Below are 23,509 nucleotides of genomic sequence, written 5' to 3' on the forward strand. Positions count from 1 at the left end.
GGTACAACCCACCAATCTTATTCACAGTTCCCCCATTTTACTTGCAATTATGTGTGTGGTGTGTACACATGTGTGCATGTATATTTAGTTCTCTACAGTTATATCACATGTGTAGGTTAGTATATCCTCCACTACAGTCAAGATAAAGAACAGTTCCATTAACATAAGGATTCCAGAAGTTGCCTTTTTATAACCATACCCACCTACCTCCTGCTCCCACCTTAACCCCTCGTAACCACCAATCTGTTCAGCATTTGTAAAATTTTGCCACTTCAAAAACTTAATATAAATGGAGCCATATAGTATAGGACCTTTTGGGATTGGCTTTCACCACTCAGCATAATTTATTGGGGATTCATCCAACTCTTTGCAGGTTTGCATGCATTGGTAGCTCATTCCTTTTCACTGCTGAATAGTAGTCCGTAGTATTTAAATAGTTAAACCATGATTTAACTATTCACCTGTTGAAAGACATGTGGACTGTTTCCAGGTTTTGGCTATATGAATATAGATGTTATTCGTTTTTGCGTATGTTTTTTGTGTAAATATAAGGGTTTTGTGTTGTGTTTACTTTTATTTACATTCATTTTATGCAGAATTTACTCCTGGGCCATAAGTTTCTGTTTCTTCGGTTTCTTCTAGGGTATCTTTTACTTCTCCGTAACCTCCTTTCCTGGTTTCCAAAAATCTGCTCTTTTTCAGTAAGGATCATCTCAATATGCCAGGGAGAGCTTATGTATGGGTTAATCTGACCATCAGCCCTGTAAGTTCTTTTTTTTTTTTAAATATTTTTTTCAACGTTTATTTATTTTTGGGAGAGAGAGAGACAGAGCATGAACGGGGGAGGGGCAGAGAGAGAGGGAGACACAGAATCGGAAACAGGCTCCAGGCTCTGAGCCATCAGCCCAGAGCCCGACGCGGGGCTCGAACTCACGGAGCGCGAGATCGTGACCTGGCTGAAGTCGGACGCTTAACCGACTGCGCCACCCAGGCGCCCCAGCCCTGTAAGTTCTATACTGTATCTTGGGGGCTTTGTTCACTAGGATGTGCTCAATGACCAGAGAATCTACATCTAAACACTTAAGTTCAGCATCGCTCTATGAATTTGTACGCATGTGCAGTAAAAATTCAGCACTCTTTTTGGGCCACTGACCCTGTGTCCAGCCCCAGAGTTTGGCCTGGCTACACCTACCAATTCCACCACTGTAGTGATGGAATGGCACACATCGTTTCTGCAAAGTGGCATCTTTCAGACACTTGGTGGCTTTTCGGGTATGTATACCTTTGGTAGCCTAAGTAGTTTCACACGTGTTCTTAAAGTAAACAAAGATCTGAATCTCCTGGTTTGCATGATCTTGTAGGGTTTTCTGGGTCAAGTGAATAGCGAGACATTTTCAGAGATCACCTCAAGCCATTAAGGTTTTATTTTTCAGGATGAATGCCCAAGACTTTAATTGCTGGTTCTTATGGTAGTTGCATGTTTAGTTTCATAGGCAACTATCAAGATGTTTTCCAGAGTGGCTGTATCATTTTATATTACCCTCACCAACATATGTGATCCAGTTCCTCCATATTCTTGCCGGCATTTGATGTTGTCACTGCTTCTTATTCTGGGCATTCTGATATGTGTGCAGTGATATCACACTGTGGTTTTAATTTCATTTCCCTGATGGCTAACAATGTTGAACCTCTTTCATCTGCTAATTTTCTATCTGCATATCCTGTTGTTTACGTCTTTTGCCCACTTTAAAATTGGACTGTTTGCTTATTGTTCAGTTTTGAGATTTCCTGATATATTCTAGATACAAGCCCTGTGGCAGGTAGGTGGTCTGCAAATATTTTCTCCTGTCAATAGCTTGTCTTTTATTCTTATTTTTATTATTTAAAAATTGTTATTATTGTTATTACTATTATTATTATTAGAGAGAGAGAGTTTGTGAGTGGAGGAGAGGGGCGGAAAGAGAGAGAGAAAAATCCCAAACAGGCTCCATGTTCAGCACAGAGCCCAATATAGGACTCGATCCCATGACCCTGGGATCACGACCAGAGCTGAAATCAAGAGTCGGATGCTCAATCGACTGAGCCACCCAGACGTCCCTTATTCTTGTTTTTTATAACACCTTTATCAATATAATTCACACATGATACAATTTACCTATTTAAAGTGTGAGATTGATAGATTTTGGTATATTCACAGAGCTGTACAAACCATCTTCATAATCAATTTTAGCACATTTTCATAATCACGGAAAGAAACTTCATACCCATTGCCATTTTGACCCAACCTTCCCACCCACACCCAAGCTCTAGGCAACAACCAGTCTACTTTCTGTACAGATCTACTTATTTTGAACGTTTCACATAAAAGGATTCGTATAATATGTGGTCCTGTGACTGGTTTCTTTCAATTGGCATAATGTTTTCAAGGTTTACCCATGTTATGACATAAATCAGTACTTCGTTCCTGTTTTGTTCTTTTTTTTTTTTTTTTTAGAAAGAGAGAGCATGTTCATGCAAAAGTAGGGGGAGGGGAAGTGGGAAAGAGCAGACTCCATGCTCAGAGCACAGCTTGACGCAGGGCTCAATCCCACGACCCTGGCAGCCTGACCTGAGCCAAAATCAAGAGTCGGACGTTCAACTGACTGGGCCACCCAGGCACCCCAGTACTCCATTCCTTTTATTTCTGATTGACATTTACGTTATTTCCACTTCTGGCTGTGGTGAATAATACTGCTATGAACATTTGGGAATAGGTTCTTGTGTGGACATGTTTTCACTCCTTTTGGATACATACCTAGTTTTGGAATTATTGGGTCAGACAGATGTTTAACCTTTTGAGGAACTACCAGTTTCTTTTCCAAAGCAGTCTTCTCATTATTTTAACAGTGACTTTCATGTGAAATTTAAAAATTTTAGGGGCGCCTGGGTGGCGCAGTCGGTTAAGCGTCCGACTTCAGCCAGGTCACGATCTCACGGTCCGTGAGTTCGAGCCCCGCGTCAGGCTCTGGGCTGATGGCTCAGAGCCTGGAGCCTGTTTCCGATTCTGTGTCTCCCTCTCTCTCTGCCCCTCCCCCGTTCATGCTCTGTCTCTCTCTGTCCCAAAAAATAAATAAACGTTGAAAAAAAAATTTTTTTTTAAATTTTAACAGAATCCAATATATTTGTTTTTTTATTTTATGGACTGTGTTCTAACATCATGTCTAAGAATTCTTTGCTTAATTCCAAGGTCACAAGATTTCCTCCTATTTTCTTCTAGAAGTTGTAGAGTTTTAGATTTTACAGTTAGTACTGTAACCAATTTGGGGTTAACTTTTATATAAGCTATAAGGTTTACACGGAGGTTCTTTTTTTTCATAAGGATGTCCAATTCTTCCAAAATCATTCATTGAAAAGACTGTCCTTTATCTACTAAATTGTTTTTGCACCTTTGTCAAATATAATTTGGCCACAGACATAGAGATTCCAGGAAAAGAAAACTACCCACTAACGTTCCTTATGCATATAGATGCAAAAAATCCTCAACAAAATACTAACAAACTGGGGTGCCTGGGTGGCTCAGCTGGTTGAGCGTCCGACTTCAGCTCAGGTCATGATCTCACAGTCCGTGAGTTCGAGCCCTGAGTCAGGCTCTGTGCTGACATCTCAGAGCCTGGAGCCTACTTCGGATTCTGTGTCTCCCCTTCTTTCTGCCCCTCCCCTGCTCATGCTCTCTCTCTGTCTCAAAAATAAATAAAAACATTAAACATTAAAAAAAAATACTAACAAACTGAGCCCGACAGCATATTAACAAGATTACATAGCATAACTAAGTAGAACTTATTCCCTGAATGCAAGGGTGATTCAACATAATGTTGAATTACATATGATGTAATTCACTACGTTATAAAGTAAAGGGAAGAAATGAATGATGCAGTAAAACCATTAGATAAAACCCAATACCCTTTCATGATAAAAACACTTAACAGACTAGGAATGGAAGGGAACTTCCTCAACATGATAAAGGGGTAATAATGATAATAATAATAATAATAATAATAATAATAATAATAATATCCCACAGCCAACATCATGCTCAATGGTAAAAGACTAAAAGCTTTCTGCCAAAAATAAGAATCAAAGTAAAGATGCCCAGTTTCGTCACTGATAATTAGCATTTTACTGAAAGTTCTAAGGTAAATCAAGAGGCACGAAAAAGAAATAAAAAGCATTCATATTGGAAAGGAAGACATAAATGTTTCTCTATTCATAGATGATAGGATCCTATATATAGAAAATCCCAAAGAATCCACATAGAAATCACTATAAATAATAAACCATCCAGCAAAGTTTCAGGATACAAGATCAACATAGAAAAATTAGTTGTGTTTGTATATACCAGCAATGAATAATATAAAAAAGAAATGAAGAAAACAATTCACTTTACAATAACATCCAAAAGAATAAAATACCCAGGTATAAATTTAACAAAAGGGATGAAAGACTTCTATGCTAAAAACTATAAGGTATATATATATACATTAAATAGAATTTAATTAATAAAATAAGTTAAAGAATACATAAATAAAACAGAAGACACCCTGTGTTCATGGATTAGAAAACTTTACACTGTTCATATGGCAGTACACCCCAAAGCTATCTACAGATTCACTGCAATCCCTGTCAAAATTTCAATGGTCTTTTTGCAGAAATGGAGAAGCCAATCCTCAAATTCATATGGAATTGCAAGGGATCCTGATTAGCCAAAACAGCCTAAAAAAAAAGTTGGAGGATTCACACTTCCCAATTTCAAAACATACTATAATTCAAAATGATGTGGTACTGACATAAGCATAGACATGTAGACTGCCAGAAGAGAATCGAGACTCCAGAAATACACCCCTTTATCTATGGTCAACTGATTTTCAATAAAGACCACAAGACCATTCAATGGGGGAAAGAATGGTTTCTTCAACAAATGGTGCTGGGACAACTGGACAGCCACATGCCAAACAAAAACAAAAACCCCTACTTCACATCATACACAAAAATTAATGAAAATGGATCCATGACCTAAATATAAGAGCTAACAGTAGAAAACTTTTAGAAGAAAATATACGGGTAAATCTTTGTGACCTTAGATTTGTCAATGGGTTTTTAGACATGATACCAGAAGCAAAAGCAACAAAAGGAAAAATAGATAAATTGGAACTTATAAAAATTCTTAAAATTTGTGTATCAAAGGACTTCATCATGAAAGTGAGAAGAAAACCTACATAAGGAAAGAAGATACTTGTAAATCATATAGAGGGTATGGGTTTAATATCCAGAATATATAAGGAACTTCCACAAATCAAAAACAAAAAGACAACCCAAGGTTTTTTTTCTTTTTTTAAAAGTTTATTTAAGAGAGAGAGAGGGAGACAGTGAGAATTCCAAGCAAGCTCTGCAATGTTAGTGTAGAGCCTCATGTGGGATTCAAACCCACAAATCGTGAAATCATGACCTGAGCCAAAAATAAGAGCCAGATGCTTAAACAACTGAACCACGCTGGTGCCCTAAAAACCCAAGTTTTAAGTGGCCAAAGGACTTGAATAGACATGTCTCCGAAGAAGAGAAATGGCTAACAAGCACATGAAAAGATGCTCAATATCATTAGTCATTGGGAAAATGCAAATCAAACTACAGTGAAATATCACTTCATATTCACTCAGATGACAATAGTAATAATAATAATTAATAATAATAATAATATAAAATAGGTAAATAGTAAATGTTGGTAAGGATGTAGAGAAATTGGACTTGTATATGGCTGTATATGGCTGGTGAGAATGTAGAATAGTTCAGCCACTATAGAAAAGTTTGTTCCCAATAATAAAACATTGAATTACCAAATGATCTGATAGTTCCACTCCTAGGTGTATAAGCACCCCCCTCAACTAAAACATTCAAACAAATGTTCACACATGCATGTTTATAGGAGCACTATTCACATTAAACAAGAAGTAGAAAAACTCAAATGTTCATCAGCAGCTGAAAAGATAAATGGTATATAAATACTATGAAATATTATTCAGCCAAAAAAGCAAGGAAGTGCTGATATGCGCTACAATATGGATGAACTACAGAAACATTATGCTAAATGGAAAAAAGCCAGACCCCAAAGGTCACATATTGTATGACTCCATTTACATTAAATAGTCAGGATAGATAAATCCACTACGGCAAAAAGCAAGCTTATGGTTTCCAGGGACTATGAGAAAGGAAGAATGGGGAGTAAGTACCTAATGGATACAAGGTTTTCTTTGGGGATGATTAAAATGCTTAGGAACTAGATAGAAGTGGTAGGTGCACAACATTGTGAATGTTTAAAAAAATTTTTTAACGTTTATTCATTTTTTGATAGAGAGAGACAGAGCATAAGTGGGGGAGGGGCAGAGAGAGGAGGAGACAGAATCTGCAGCAGGCTCCAGGCTCTGAACTGACAGCACAGAGCCCGATGCAGGGCTTGAACTCACAGACCGTGAGATCATGAGGTGAGCTGAAGTCAGACACTTAACCAACTGAGCCACCCAGGCGCCCTGTGAATGTTTTAAATGCGACTCGAATGTTCAGTTTAAAATAGTTACTTTTGTTTAATGTGAATGTCACCTACTAAAAAGTTGCCTATAAAAAAACTTGTCATGTTTATATGGGTCTATTTCTAGACTGTTTATTCTATTCCATTGATCTATGTGTCTATCCCTTTACAATACCACACTGTTTTGATTAATGGGGCTTTAGAAAAAGTCTTATAATCAAGTGATGTGATTCCTTCAAATCTTTATTATTTTTCACAACTCTTTAGGCTACTCTAGTTTCTTTACCTTTCCATCTTACGTTAAATCCATTTATCAGTCAGGGGAGAACTGACATCTTTACTATGTTGAGTCTTCCCAATTTATGAACATAGTATGTCTCTCTATTTATTTAGGACTTCTTTGATTTATTTCACCAATGGTTTGAAGTTCTCAGCATACATATATGGTTTTTAAGTGTTATAAATAAATATTTCATTTTTTGAAGCTATTGTAAATGATATTGTTTCCAGTGCATAGAAATAGGATTTTTTTGTTAACTTTGCATCCTGTGATCTCACTAAATTTAATTATTCTAGAAATTTTTGTAAGGTCTTAGGATTTTCTACATTAACAATCACATCTTTTCTGAATAGACAGTGTATTGATTTTTCCTTTCCAATCTGGATGTTTTATATTTCCTTTCCTTTTTCCAAACAGATTTTGTTAATGTTTATTTATTTTTGAGAGGGGGCAGGGAGAGAGAGAGAAGAGGCAGAGAGAGGGAGAGAGAGAATCCTAAGCAAGCTCTGTGCTGTTAGCACAGAGCCTGATGTGGGGCTCAAACTGACGAACTGTGATATCATGACCTGAGCCAAAATCAAGAGTCAGACACTTAACTGACTGAGCCCCCCATATTACCCTTTATATTTTCTTTTCTTTCATTATTGGACTGGCTAAGATTTCTGGTAGGATGCTGAATAGGAATAGCAGGAGTGGGGATTCTTGTCTTAGTCCTGATCTCAGAGAGAAAGCATTTACTTTCTGGCAATTCAGTATGATATTAGGCATTGTTTTTTAAAATAGATGCTTTTTTACACGTTGAAGAAGTTCCATTCCATTCCTAATTTGCTGATAGTTTTTATCATAAATAAATGTTTTATGTCTGTCTCTATCTTTACTACAGTGTTCACTTTCAGATTTCTAGTTGTGTTGAGATCAAGGGATATGAGAGAAAATAAATTGTAAACTCACAATCAATTCAGTGATACTTTGAATTCCGGTGCTTTTAGCCAAATCACCTCCTGCTGTTGGCTCTTTGTAGTCCTAAAATAGCGTCTTCAAGCATTTTATCCAAGTTTTATAGTTGTTTCTACGTGAGAGAAAACAAGAGACATGATCACTCCATCTTACCTAGAACTTGAACCCCAATACCAATAGTGTTGTTTCTGCCTTTCTAATCCTTAACATTTTGCTTCTTTTCTCTATTATTGGTTCTCCCTTCAGACTGGTTCTCCCTAGTCCCTGCCTCCACAGAAGACTTCCTAAATTAGTTTCTTTTCAAAGCCTTTACTTCATCTTTCTTTCTTTTTGTCTACACTCTGCCCTGTTGCATCTGTTAGTTACCTAAAAGCCTACTTATCACTCTCCACTTCACTCCCCTTCTTAGTCAAGTTTTCAATTGAGCTATAAGTCACTTACTATAAAACTCACCATTGTAAAGGATATAACTCAGTGGTTTTATTAGCATATTCACAATTCGTCACCACTATTTAATTCCAGAACATCTGCTTCACCTCAAAAAGAAATGCTGTATCCGTTAGCCATCACCCTCCATTCTCTTCCAGTTCCCAGCCCCTACAAACAACTCGTCTATCTTCTGTCTCCAAGGTTTTGCCTATACTGGGTATTTCATAAGACATGGGATCTTTTGTACCTGGATCCCTTCACTTAGTGCGGTTTCAAGGTCCATCTATGTTGTATGATGCATCAGAACTTCATTTCTTTTTATTGATAAATAATGTTCCCATTACACACACACACACACACACACACACACACACACACACACACACACCACTTTATCCATTTACCCAATGATGGACATTTTGGGTTGCTTCTAGTTTGGGGCTACTGTGAATAATGCTGCTATGTATATTTGTATACAAGTTTTTGTGTGGACACAGGTTTCCATTTATCTTGTGTAGATACTTAGGAGTGTAATGATTGTGTCAAATGGTAATTCTATGATTAGCTTTCTGAAGGGTGGCCACAGTGTTTTCTATAGTGGCTGAAACATTTTACCTTCTCACCAGCAGTAAATGAGAGTTCCAATTTCTCCATATCCTCAATAACACTTGTTATTATCTGACTTCTTTATTATAGCCATGCTCGTAGATAGGAGTTGTAGCTCATTGTGCATTTGATTTGCATTTCCCGGATGTCTAATGATGTTCAGTGCCTTTTTGTGTGCTGATAGGCCATCTATATATCTTATTCTGAGAAATGTCTATTCAGATTCTTTGCCTTTAGAAAAGCTGGGTTGTCTTTCCATTATAAAGTTTCTTTCAGATAGTGGTAAATAATGTTGCTTAAGTTTCTGATAATTTTGGGGCTAATGACTGTGAAAACTTCAGACGTGGGCAAAAAAAAAAAAAACAACAAACTTCTCATCTTATGGCAAGTAGAGTACAATTGCTTATATGCTAAAATGCTTACAATTTTTAAAGGAGTTTCTTTTGTGTCTTGATGTATTATTAAGAGTATATCTACAATTCTTTCCTCTGCCTTTAATGTTCTAATCATTTCTAAATCCCTAAGATTAATTAATAAGTAAAAATATTGGATGTGCCCTTCAAATGTAGGTGTTAATGTCCACTCCCAAATTAGTAGAATGCCTAAGTCAATTCACATTAATTTTTTTTTTTTTTTTTTTTGAGAGAGAGAGACCCAGCAGGGGAGGGGCAGAGAGAGAAGAAGAGAAAGAATCTTAGGCAGGTTCCACAGTTAGCATGGAGCACAACACGGGGATCGATTTCACAACGCTGAGATCATGGCCTGAGTCAAAATCAAGAGTTAGACACTCAACTGACTGAACCACCCAGGCACTGCTCACATCTATTTTTAAAATTTAATATTAAGTTAGTAGAGGTATGCTTTTCCTATTCTGTCTTACAGGAGCTGAAGTTGGACTTGAAGATAAGGCAGACTGGGAAACTGGCCTTGGAAAACCAATCAGCCAACCAAATGAAAATGACACAAATGTATACAAATTATGTACCTAAACAATGTAAAGAAATGTAGAAAATGCCCTCTTTATCCCCAATCCATCATTCTTTAGAAGGAAAAGACAAAACCAAAAAAGTTTGCGAATATAAAATCCCAACATGTAAAACAATGACATATAGAAAGTGCTCAGTAAATATTTGCCCAATGTTGAATGAATGAATGAACATTCACAGTGCATATCTTTCTAGAAGCTTTAGGGGGCAAACAACCCCACGCAGAAATAAGGAAAGAGCAAGTTTTCGAAGCAGGTCAATTTAAGTGTCAGTTTGGGAGTTATAGGTGATAAACAGTAGGCTAACGTACCAGGAATTCTAGTAGCAATAACACTTGGTTGGTTAAGTAGGTTTTATAAACGATAAACTATGACTTTCACAGAAGTGTATAGTTCAGGGGTGCCTGGGTGGCTCAACTGGTTAAGCGTCTGACTTTGGCTCAGGTCATGATCTTATGGGTCGTGAGTTCGAGTCCTCTATTGGTGTCATGGCTGTGCGCCCACTTTGCGTCCTCTGTCCACCCCCATCTCTGCCCTTCCCCTGCTTGGTCGCTCCCTCTCTCTCTCTACCTCTCTCAAAATAAATAAACTTAAAAAAAGAGAAGTGTGCAAAAAGAGAATAGTACACTTTTTGACTATCAGGGCCCTGGGTGTTGGAATATACAGTAGCTAATTTAGAATAGATCCAGAAAGAGGATCAAGGGATGGAATGGACACGAATGACAGAAAAGGAGAGAAAACTCCTTATTTAGAATAAGTATGATAACAAATGGAGAAGAAAATGGAATAGAAGTATTAAATTTCCAGGTCACTTTGCATCCTAGCAGTTACTGAAATGTGATGGTCAAATGCTAATTAAAAAATATACATTATCTAGGGTGCCTGGGTGGCTCAGTCGGTTAAGCGTCCGACTTCGGCTCAGGTCATGATCTCACGGTTCGTGGGTTTGAGCCCCATGTCCAGCTCTGCACTGCCAGCCTGCAGCCTGCTTCAGATTCTGTGTCTCACTCTCTCTGTCCCTCCCCTGATCACACTCCATCTCTCTGTCTCTCAAAAATGAATAAACATTAAAATACACACACACACACACACACACACACACATCATCATCATCATCATCATCAAGCAGGAATGCTGAGGGGGTGAATTATCACAAAATTCAAATGATTTTTAGTATTCATTTACACTTTACACATTATTTCAAGAACAAAAATTTAAAGCCAATGCAAGTAGGTAAATGAGGGCATTTTGAGCTCCCGGGGGAATGCTCTATACAAATACATTAGAGGATAATTAGTATTATTGTGTTTTTTAGTTGCTTCCAGGAAACTATCAATTAACTGTTGCCACTGAACTCTTAATGAGTGAATCACTTTGGGGCTTGTTAAAAGTGCAACAGTTAATTGCGTAGTTTCATCTTATTAATATATTGTTCTGTTAATTATTACAGGCATCTAGCGTCCCTCCTGGACCACCCTCATTATGATGCATTTGGATTGCCTGTTGTTCTCATAATTGGACACCACAGAGAGGAACCCAGGAGGATCCTCTTACATAGCCATCTTGAAAAGTTGTTGGTCAAGTTCTGCCCTCAGAGAGAGTGAAAAGCAGCTCCCACGTTCTCAGTTAAACTTCCCTCCAGTGCGAGAGAGGGTCTCTGTCATGTGGGAATTTTTTCTCAAAGATGGTTCAGAACAGAGATTGTCAAGAACTGTTCATGTCTTATAAACTAAACTCTTTACAGGTGAAATGTTATAACGTCTGAGATTTCCTTTAAAATACTCCCAAGGGGCACCTGGCTGGCTCAGTCAGTAGAGCATATGACTCTTGACCTCAGGGTCATCAGTTTGAGCCCCACACTAGGCACAGAGATTACTTTAAAAAGTAATTTAAAAAATTAAAAAAATAATAATTGAAAAATAAAATACTCCCAAACAAACAACCCCAACAAAACAAACAAGATAAAAACAAAAAACTGGAAAGGATAAGTGAAACAGGATAGGTAAAGTGTTACAGCCTACACAAGTCTTCACCATATTACTCTACTTTTATGTACGTTTAATGATTTCCATAATGGAAAATTTCAATAGGTGTATGTTAAAGGACGCTTCATCTCCTACATCTATATATTAGCTGTTTCTCTATGTATTAGGATTCTTTTCAGTTATAATGAACAGAAACTCCAACTTACACTGGCTTAAACATAAAAGGAAACATATAGATTCAGGTAGCTAAAAAGTCAAGGGCAGTTCTAGGTATCAGGTGATGCTTGATCCTACAGCTCAATGTGTCGCCAAGACTGAATATTTATCACTCTGCTCTGCCTTCTATGGTGGTTGGTTTCATTCTAAGGTTCATATCTCTCCTAGTTTCAGGAAGACTGTCAACAACCAGTGGGTAACATGTATCATCCAATGAAAGCTGGGTTTGTTCTACCGTTTCAAACAGAAGTCCCCATGGGACCAACTTGAGGTCATATACCTAACACTGAGCCATCTTCCAATCACAGAGGTAGAATCCTCCTTTACTAACTTAGGTTAGGTCACATTCTTCATTTCTAGGAATGAGGGTAAAGAACCTCACAGACCTCCGAATGGAATCAGTGTTGTTGGGAAAGAGGAAAGGGAAAATGGGTGCTAAGAGACAGTCAACAAATCTCTGCTAAACTCTCCACAGGTAAAGCTTCCAATACAAAAGAATAGAGGGCAATGAAAGATATCTTCTAACACAGAATTACAGGGAATTACAGGTATAAAGCTATGGTCAGATATCAGGGACCTGGATAGGCTGTAGAGATGAAAGATGACCGTAATGAAAGGACAAACAGTATCTGAGGTGGCTGGGAATACTGGTGAGGCGTTCTAGGAGGTAAGCATTACCATAATACCAGAAACTAGGAAAAAAAAAAACCTGCAAGAAAAAAATACCTATAGGTCAGCATCCCTCAATAATATGGATTTAAAAATACTCAACAAAATATTACCAAATCAAATCTAACAATGTATAATAAGAATTATACAGTGGGACTTATTCCAGGTATGCAAGGCTGGCTCAATATTCAAAAATATATTAATGCCATTCCTCACATCACAGGCTAAAGAATAAAAATCATATGATCATATCAGTAGATGTAGAAAAAGCATTTGACAAAATCCAGCACCCATACATGATAAAAACTCAGCAAACTAGGAACAGAGGGGAATTTCCTCAATCTGATTTTAAAAACTGCCGAAACACCCTGCAGCTAATATTATACTTACTTGTGAGAATCTAGAAGCTTTCCCATTAAGATCAGGAACAAGGTAAGAATTTCCCTTGCACCACTCCTCTTCAACATCATACTGGAAGCCCTATGTAATTTAATAACGATAAGAAAATAAGAGATATACAGATTGAAAAAGAAGAAATAAAATGTTCTTTGTTTACAGAGGACAAGATCATCAACAACAACAACAAAACTCCTGGAACTTATAAAGCACTTGTAGAAAAGTTGAAGGTTATTAGGTTAATACATAAAATTTAACCACTTTCCTATATACCAACAAGGAACAAGTGGAATTTGAAATTAAAAACAAAATACCATTTACATTAGTAAAATAATAAGATGGCTGAACATCTAAATACCAAAAACATGTACAAGGTATACATGAATAAAACTACAAGATTAAAGAGATAAAATAAATAAATAAATAAATTGAGAGACATTCCATGTTCATGGATAGGAAGAATCGATAATGGGATGTTACACAAATTAGGTGAAGAACCGTTAAAATTCAAAGATAAGAAAATGAACAACCTAATTAAAATAATGGGCCAAATATCTGAACAGACACCTCACCAGACAAGGTACACAGATACAAAGATGTTCCACATTACAAGTCATTAGGGAATTGCAAATGAAAACAAAAACACTGGGGTGCCTGTGTGACTCAGTTGTTAAGAGTCTCACTTAGGCTCAGGTCATGATATCACAGTTCGTGAGTTCGAGCCCTGCATCAGGATTTTCACTGACAGTGCAGAGCCTGCTTAGGATTCTCTACCCCACCCCAACTCTCTCTCTCCCTCTCCTCCTATCCAACTTGAGCACTATCTCTCTCAAAAATAAATAAACTTTATTTAAAAATAAAAAAATAACACCATGCAACCATCAAAATGGTGAAAACCCCAAAACACTGAACACAACTGTCGGCAAAGATGTGGAGGAACAGGAAGTCTCATTCGTTGCTGATGGGAATGCAAAATGGCAGAGCTTTCCTGTCACTCTCCTGAAAATCTCAGACCCATTTGAGCCTGAGAATGGTTAGAAGAGAGGTTGTTTTCAGGTACTAGACTGTGTACAGGAACAAGAATGATTTTGGAGGGCACAGCATCCTGGTTAACTCTACAGAAAAAAACTGGGTTTCTTTCTGGAAACAATACACCATCCCTAAGAAGGGATTTCTGGCCCTTGGGGAGATAGGCGAGATAGCAACATTTAGTCAAGAAAATAGCACTTCCTGAGATGTAACTGCCCCACTCTCTCTTTCTCTTCCTTCTAAGATGGTGAGGCTGACGTGAGTGGTCAAGATGGTGTTGGAATGGAGCACCAGCAGAATATCTCAGAGAGCTGAAGGGGAAGAATGCATAAGAAGTACTTAGTCAGGAGCCCTGACTCATAAATTCTGTTCCCTAACTGCATGGACAAGAATTTGATTTCTTCCTGGACATCTCATATTCAAAGGACCTTGTCATACCTGAACTAGGAACCAGAAATCTTCCATTGTCTTCATGCATCTTCTCCAACATACCTTAAGACAATCACTTTCTGCCATTTGCTTTATATATCTGCTCTCAAATGGGACCAATGATCACTGTTCTTCACCCCTCCTGGCAAGTAGGGTAGATGAGATCCTGTAAGATGAGCTTTGAAGTTGAAAGATGTTATACAAGGTGGGCCCTTCACTATAGCCTGGTATCACCGTCCTCTGTAAACCTGAAGTGCCCTTCTCTGATCCCGTTTGTAAAGCACTCTTCGCCATGGCAGATGTTGGAAGCTATTGAGATTGTTCTTGGTAAAACGTTTGGGTCCTTCAGTAACTATGTTAGATGCCAATCACAACTGCTCATTTGACCCTGGAGAAGTGAATTTTTCTGCCAGGCCCACGCAAAGGAATATTCTCTAAGTCATCTTCTTAAAGGAGAATGCACAGGTCCTAGTTCTACTGTCTGCAGTAGGTAGCCATGGGATCTGAAGCTTCAGCTTCCAAGATTGTGCAACAATGATGCCAATCGCACTAACCAAGAAGCCACGTGGAATGGAGGAAAATGATATTAAATTGCTGAGTCAAGTGTTGCGGGAACTAGTTCTGTCCTATTAAACCAGTTATCCTCGGAGCCAGGTTCCTATAATGGTGAAAGGATTAACTAGATCTGTGTTCCCCAAACTGGTGTTCCAACAAACAATCTTGGGAGTTGTTAGGTGGGACTTCCATACACAACAGCATCACCACAAGGGCCTCCAGCTCAAATGAGGCTGGTATTCACTGCATGCTTAGGCTCCTTTCCTTTGACCTACCCTCCGCCCCCCCCCCCCCCCCCACCGCCTCCCGGCTTAGTTTCACACTACACTTAAATGTAAGTGCTCGAAGTCTTCCTATAACAAAACATTCACTTTATTCTAACCCACTGTCCCTAAATTTACTTGGATGAATAATACTTTTTGTCATGGAACATCTCTGCACATCTCAAAGTGTTCTCTGAGTACAAGTTTGAGGTTCACTGATGGAGCTAGATTTGTAAGGGCCTTTCCAGATCCTTCTGTATGCATCGTCCATGGCAGGAGCAGCTCGAGGGCTTGCAAGACTGCCAGGTCTGTGTGAGCATTCGGGCCCTTGTTACCAGCAAGGCAAGTGGTGGAGAGCAGACATTGCAGGGGTTGGACCAGGAGGGGAGGCAACCTGAGTGGAGGTGATTTTCCTGCAGTGTACATGGAATATGGTCTGCCTATTCCAGGGTGAAGATCCCTGAGCTTTGGGTTTGGGCATTCACGAGGATAAAATAATAATGTTGGATATTCATAGGTCCCCAACATATAAGTCTCTGTGTGATCCTTCAGAGCACTTCATGCTTTCTTCCACCTCTTCTGGTCATTTGCAAGACCAGGACTCATGGCCATCACACATCAATGCAGCACTCGATACCTCAAGAAGAAAGATTACTGAGCCAGTGGATGCCCTGAGTAACCAAAGCTAATGAGCAGGTGGACATGGCAGTTTCTCCTCTTTGGTATACTTTCATTCTTGTGTTTGTTACATATGAGATTGTGTTAGTCTTATGCTTGAACTTAAGATTCAAGGTTGCCGAAGACAGACACAGCCCCTACCCTCCCCATGCTTATATTTTTATGGGAGAAGACAGAAAAAAAACAAGTAAACAAACCAAATAACTCTCAGTGGTGATACATGCTATGATGGAAATAAACAGTGTTCAGAGTGGTAAGAGTAGATAGGACTGGTACATGAGTAAAAGGAACAGTGAGCCTTGTGTGAGTGTGGATTTGAAAATGTGGGAGTTTGGAGAGATCATAAAAGAGAATATTGTAGAAGTGCCTCTTTTAAAAAAATGTTTAATGTATTTATTTTGAGAGAGAGAGAGAAAACAAGGGACGATGGGGAGAGAGAGGGAGAGTGAGAATCCCAAGCAGGCTCTATGCCTTCAGCGCAGAGGCTGACGTGGGGCTCAGTCCCACGAACCATGATATTGAGACCTGAGCCAAGATCAAGAGCCCGATGCTTAACTGACTGAGCCACCCCCTGTAGAAGTTCCTCTTAAGTGAAAAAATAAGTTTGGAAATACAAAATTCATCCTCTCTTTTAAGGATAAATAGCTATCATGAGGGCTAACACTCCCTCACCATAAAGGATGAAAGAAATGTTTTAAACAAACCTTTATCCTAACTCTTCTCTGTAAATTATTGCTCCTTAAGCTACTAATATTTTTTTAATTTAACTTTTCTCAAGTGAAACATATTTTACTTGTACCTTTATGAAATATTAGGGATCCTTCACATTTTGTTTTTCTTCAAATGCTTTGACACTGTTCCGTTGTTCATACACATCATGGACAAATGCTTAGTGTGACAATTATGATGTTGGAAATCTATCCTTTGCTTAAAAAGTTCAACCTTAAGCTTTCTTACTAAGTTTTCCCTTAAAGGTGCAGGGTATCCAAATACTATAAAGCTTAATATATTGTGTTAGTGCCAAGATCAGTGCAACTCCACAGTCATCATCCTACCGTGGGAGAAGGGAGAAGCGATTCTGACAGTTCTAAACCTGAAACTCGGAGCTGCTCAACCCCCGTCAGGAGACATAGATGGAGGGCTGCTTTAAAGCAAAGTGCGGGTGTTCTCACATGCACTGAGTCACACAGGAGAGCCTCACACATGCTGGACTGCAGAAAGCTCTTCTGCAACAACAGCCCGATTATCACTGCCCACGGGGGATTCATACACGAAGGAATTCCTGCACAGAAGGGACACCGGAAGATGCTTCAACAGCATTCCAGCCGTGCTCCCCACTGAACCACACAAGAAATGATAAAGGTGACAAGTGTGAGAGAGATTTAGTGACGACAATATGCTTTTGTCCAAATAGGTTTTGGAAACAACCCTAGAAACACCAAGTGTGAACAAAAACTTCAACCTTTCCTACTTGAGGACACTCCAGAGACTCCATTCAGGTGAGAACCCACAGACACAATGGGAGCCCTTCAGCAAATAATCCACTCTACACACCGGAGGGGAGAGCCCAGAAAGAAAAGCACTAGGCAGTCTTGACCCATGACACGAGTGCAACTGGCCAGGAAATGCAGAAGGTGGTCAGTGAACACTGGTCTGTGCAGTGACTCGATGATTGGAAAGGCTTCTATGGAATTCAAACCACCCGTGTTATGTCAACTGTCCGGGGCAATCTGATCGAAAGGGCTGCCTAGCATTCTTGCTCCCATATTCTCCAGGGGAATGAAACACTCTTCTCACGGCTCCTTTAAAAGCTGATCAACCTTAGCACCTTGGTTCAATTCCAAGCTCTCCTCTTGTCCTTCCCCTCCAGCGAAGACAGCGGAGGTTCTCAAGACCACCTTGAGGTTCCAGATGGAGTCTCCTAAATGGCGGGGAAAACTCTGGGTCTGCCATGGACCCCACACTGTGGCCACTTAGACCAGTGCAGAGGAATGAGGATTTCAGGGTTACACTGGTCAATGATCCAGTTCTCAGAACCAAGCAAGGAACCATTATAAAGCTGTGACCTGAACCAATTGAAACACAGCAACTTCTGGACTGTCCTAAAATCATTTGGTTATATTTCTGAGAGCTGTAATACTAACATTTGAGGCTAAATCTACGGTTGTGTGTTCCACTTCATCTTGAACCCAACCTAAATTTTGATTTTCTGTTGCATTTTTGGTTATCAATGCTCAACCCTGTGAAGAAGCAATAGAAATTCCTTCTCCCAACGTCCACACGTCCACCCCACGTTATAAGCATAAGGACTTGTGGAACACTGTACTACTGGTAATTCGCTAAGCAGACATTCCCGACAGAGGCTTCTCAATTGAAATGTCCTGCTTCTGCTTTCCTGCACAACCTTCCTTCCAACTATCACCTTAGTCCAAGAGGGCAGCACCTTCCTCTGTACACCAATCAGGGCAAATTTGCTTCTGCCCTAGATCACGTGTTTTTTTGAGGCAAAACTTACATACGATATGCGAGGGATAGTTACCAAACAATTCCTTAAAGCCTACTGCACATGAGGAATGAAAGGCAACCCATCCCCTCTCTGTAGCCCATCGATCAATAGAAACGTATCTTATGCACATAAACACTGGAGCACAGGGGAACAGAGAGCAAGGATAGGGGAATGAAGCCAGAGAGGCAGGGAGAGATGGCTGCCTTGTCCACTTGAAAAAATGACCAACCTGGATTGTCTCAGGTAAGAAATCAGTCCTTCTCTGCTATCATGTAAGCTCCTCATTGTGCCCACCAGTGTTACATTGGCTCAGAGGAAGGCAGATTTCTGTTCAGGGTCAAAGTCCACATGGAATGACACAGAAAAGGTTCCGCAGCTCTAGTAGATAGCTGCCTCTATTTGTATGAGCCAGATTATGCTGCAGAAACACACGACACCAACACCTCAGTGGTTTAACAAAAGTTTATTTCTCATTCCCATAAAGTCCATCACAGGTCTGGGCCATGCTCCAGAACAGCTCCTCACCAAGGGGCCAGGGGGCACGGCGCTCAGCATTCCAGACTACTTTGACCCTGTGGCCCCTTCCTGTGTGGGCTTCCATGATTGACGCAGAAGAGCACTACCGAGTCTTGCACCAACAATGAAAGGCTTCAGCCCACAAGTGAGGCTTCTGCTCACAACCCATTACCCAAAACTACCTCGTGACTCTAACTTCAAGTAGCAGAAAACCACAATCACTCTCTCTACTCTTCACTAGAATACGAGTCCCGTGAGAGTGGATTTCCAGCTCTTTTGTTCACTACTATCTTCTCAGTCTAGAACGGTGCCTGGGCCCACAAGAGATCCCCATCAAAGTGAATGAATGTAGCACCAGGAAGATGTCCACATGTATCCCGGGATGACACAGTACCAGTAGTCGAAGGATGAGGGCGTTGGGTAACAGCTATGCAGACGGGAGCTTCAGAGCTGGCTGTGCTTACGAAATCATATTTGAATCATCTTGAAGAAAATAAAGTCTCATTGAGGGCGCTAGACCATCACGAGACTTAAACCATAAAGCACTGGAGTCAAAGACCAAAGCAGCTAAGCACTATCACCACCAGCAGCGCTCAACTCCTCAAAGGAGTTGCCAATAGCCATAAATGCACCTGCTTCCTAAGCGTAGTCAGTCTGCCCAGCATATCATGGGGAGCAGGGGAAAGGGAAAGAAACGCACGGTGAGCATCTACTACTGGCCAGGCTGTGGAGTGCTTTTCCTTCACCAGCCCCTCTAGTCCCCAGAATAACCTTGAGATGAAACACAGTTTTCTTTCACAGAGAACGTGGAGGCTTAAGTGTTTCAGTAACGAATCAAACCACAGGAATGTCTTATAAGCTAGAAACAGACACAACACAATGTCATCCAGTCTGGCCCTGGAGGGATAACACACACATCCATCCTGCAAATCCTACCTTCAGGCCTGACTCATGCAGCTAAGTGACAACCAATGGACATACCAACTATAGGGTACTGAACACGTCCCTAAAACCAGACCTTAACTTTTCAAGCCTTAACTTCATCATTTATAAGCCATTTGGAAGAGATCATTTAAACTCTTTCCTGATGCTACCTAAAAGCTCTAACAGGAATACATGTGAGTCATTGTTGTAGATAAGAGTTTCGGGAAGATCCACAGTCTATAGAGATTTTCAGTCATCTATCATTTATCACCTAAGGCTGTCGTTAAATGCTGTGTGCAAAACAGAGACATGTATACCCTGTCTGACTGATAATAGTTTACAGTGTAAGACAATCAACATGGATGTGGATTCAGCCAACCTTACCCACCACTCAGCAGTTCCCAAACTTTCCTCTTGGGAAACCAATCTTCAGCCACACCCAGTGAACCGCTTCCTGCCTGCAGCACACACTCCTTCCTAAACCTAACCCTCTGTTTTAAAACCAAAAGGCAAATTAAGAAGTAAATAAAAACCTGAGTTGATCCTGAACTCCCAAAAATTTCCCTTTAAGCCCCAAGAAAGTTTTAATATTCATGGTTGACATCATCAGAGGGAAAGGTCTATAGTTTCTTTTATTGCAGACAACTCTTCTTTACATGGAATATATAACATGTCTAAAAATTCCAACCCGTTTCCATACAATCTTATTGATATTGGGTCCTTTATCAACCACTACAAATGAGAGGTATAAATTAGTGCACTGGTCCTTCTTCTGACAGATTCCCTACTGGTGAAATAAATAGCATTTCATCACAATAAAAATGGGGCTAAAAGGATTTAAGAGCTAAGTTGCTAAAATATTTAAGAAGGAATTCAGGGGCACCCAGCTGGCTCAGTGGGTTAAGCATCCGACCCCTGACCTGAGCTCAGGTCATGATCTCACGGCTTTTGAGTTCAAACCCCGCATCGGGCTCTGCACTGACAGTGCAAAGCCTACTTGGGATTCTCTCTCTCTCCCTCTTTGACCCTCTCCACTCACATGGTCTCTCACTCTCTCAAAATAAATAAACTTTAAAAAAAAAAAAAGGGAATTCAAATGATGTCCAACTCTAGGAATAGGGTCCAATGACAAGGGAGAGGAAGAAAATCCAGTGTAGTTCTTGGATAATTCAACAATAGAACTCATATTTGCCCCCATGGGACTCTTGAAATTGGTAAGCCTACTACCTTGAAGGCAATGGTACACAATTAAACAGGCTGGTTATTGCTTTTTCTTTTGGAAGACCATGCTACAGATATTTCTATTGTATGTGTTTCAAAGTCGCTGGAAAATCAACGCAAAACCAACAACACGATGATCACAGAAGACTGATTAATTCAGAGATGTAATTGCTATTTGAAGGTGAATTTGCTGCCAGGTACAATCACAAAATAGTATATTCCTTACACAGAATGTTCTTTGAACATCTTTCTTGCAAGGAATTCCCTGAAGATTTACACGTAAAAATGTTAACTAGTACAAAATTAACGCATCCCCTGCAGAGTCAACCTTGATTCTTTTCTGAGAAACATGTTTATATCACCAAATTTCCCACTGATGTAGAATTATTCATGCTTCATAATTTTGTATTTTTTCATAAACATCAGGGCTCGGCCGTACTTGGTGAATTTCCTCTTTTTGGAAGAAGTAGAAGCGTCCATTCAGTGGTGGTGTTTCTGGTGTGTAGTAAGGCTTGACTGCCTGCTAGCTTCTCATGCTGATGCTACATGTGGGTTCTCCGGTGTTTAGTAAGGTGAGAATTCTGACTGAATTTCTTTCCACATACATAACACATAAAGGGTTTCTCTCCAGTGTGAGTTCTTTGGTGTGTACGGAGATTTGAATTTTGACTGAAGCTTTTCCCACACCAGGAACATTTGTATGGTTTTATTCCTTGGTGTATTGTTACGTGCTTATTGAGATCTGATTTCCCTCTAAAGCTCTTACCACAATGCTGACATTTATACGGCTTCACTTCAGTGTGAATTTTTTTGTGTTTAGTAAGATCAGAGGTAAGTCTGAAGTTTTTCCTACACTCCTGGCATGTAAAAGGCTTCTCTACTGCACGGGCTTTCTTGTGAAGATCCATAAGTCTCTGCAGCTCATCTTCCCAGATTGAAAGTTCCTTTGTTTGGTTCATTGGAAACTCTTGGTGCCACTTCGCCATCCTGTGTGTATCACCATGGTTTTCTTTGCCTGTTGTTTTCTGGGGAACTTTTGCTCGGGCCTTTTTTGATACTATGTCTCCTGGTGCTTGTATTTCTAAATCAGAAACACATATAGGCTGATGGTTTTCAGTGTCACTTTTGTGCTTTATTCCTGTCAGAATAAACGTAACAGTCAGCCCACTGCACAGCAGAGCAAAACGACTACAGGAATGGAGAGGAAAATCCAATGATTATTGACTACAAAATACAGATAGACAGAATTTAAAACGTTAAGCCCTGCAAAGGTTGCTATCAAGGCATTCATCCTGTCCCATGGTGCATTTACCTGTAGGCAGCTCTCCAGGACTGTCCTTGAGCTCCGTGGACCCTTGAACCCAGGGCTCTTCCCCTTGCTCTAGATACGAGATCACCTTAGGTTTGGGGAGCACAAACAATGCTGTGAAACGCAAAAAGTGAGATCAAGGACTGGCAACTCGACAAAGGTCCACCGACTCCATACGACTCCAGGAAGAGTAAAGGGCAGTTTACAGCGCTTTAACCCAAGGGTCACATGGGTAGACCCTCACACCCGCTATCAGGTTAACATGGTCCTCCATCTGTGGGTGGTACACAAGTGGACACGGGGAAATAAACCTAAGCTGGCTCCACGGAAAGGCGAAAGGGCATGGGAATCCACCCACAACGCCCCTCTCCTGCCACCGAGACCGCCCCATATTAAACAAGATGGCACCAAGCCCGAGAGGCTGCAGGGAATACAGATTCGGTCTATTAATTCTTTAGGATCGGCCCAAGTCTGGCAGAGCCAGGTGAAGGGCAGTGGGCTGCGTTATCACACGCACCAGTGATTCCTGTCATGGGAACAGTAAGTGTTTACTTAGCTCTTGAGCACCACGCACCGGATAGGGAAGCTTTTTCCCACTCTTAGAGTTCACCGGTTCTTGTCCAGGTGGAAGAAACAGACCAGAATCCCTCAGTGAAACTTTTCTAATTATACACTGCCAAACCGGGAAGTATGCATCACTCGGTCATTCAGGCAATGTGTACTGACTGCCTGTCGTGTGCCAGGCACTCTCCTTGGGCTGATGATACAGTGGTGAGTAAGTTAAAGCACCCCGGTCTCATGGAGCTTACCTTCTATTGGGAGAACGAGACAAGCAAACAGCAATAAACAAAGCGGTCAGCACGTGATACATGTTTTGAACAAAACTAAAGCAGAATAACTCAGCATTTAAGAGTCTGCTTCTCTGGGGCACCTGGGTGGCTCAGTTGGTTAAGCATCCGTCTCTTGATTTTGGCTCAGATCATGATCTCACTGTTTGTGA

At 40.1% G+C, this 23,509-nt stretch overlaps 1 protein-coding gene across 5 annotated transcripts in view; it reads right to left on the reverse strand.

The window, feature by feature from the left end:
* Positions 1-18,983: 18,983 nt before the first annotated feature.
* ZNF75A (zinc finger protein 75A) overlaps positions 18,984-23,509 on the reverse strand; it is a 48,121-nt gene continuing 43,595 nt past the window's right edge. For 4 of the 5 annotated variants that reach the window (XM_086692151.1, XM_086692153.1, XM_086692150.1 and 1 more), the window contains 2 exons: positions 22,513-22,623; positions 18,984-22,338 (listed from right to left, as the gene is read on the reverse strand). In XM_086692151.1, coding sequence (XP_086548277.1) covers positions 21,743-22,338; positions 22,513-22,623 — 707 coding nt within the window. In that variant the 3' untranslated portion in view covers positions 18,984-21,742. The remainder of the gene's footprint in view (positions 22,339-22,512; positions 22,624-23,509) is intronic. The other variant, XM_086692152.1, reaches the window with a different exon arrangement.

This window comes from Puma concolor, chromosome E3 (assembly GCF_028749965.1).
Source record: "Puma concolor isolate L17-30 chromosome E3, mPumCon1.1.hap2, whole genome shotgun sequence".
NCBI lineage: Eukaryota > Metazoa > Chordata > Mammalia > Carnivora > Felidae > Puma > Puma concolor.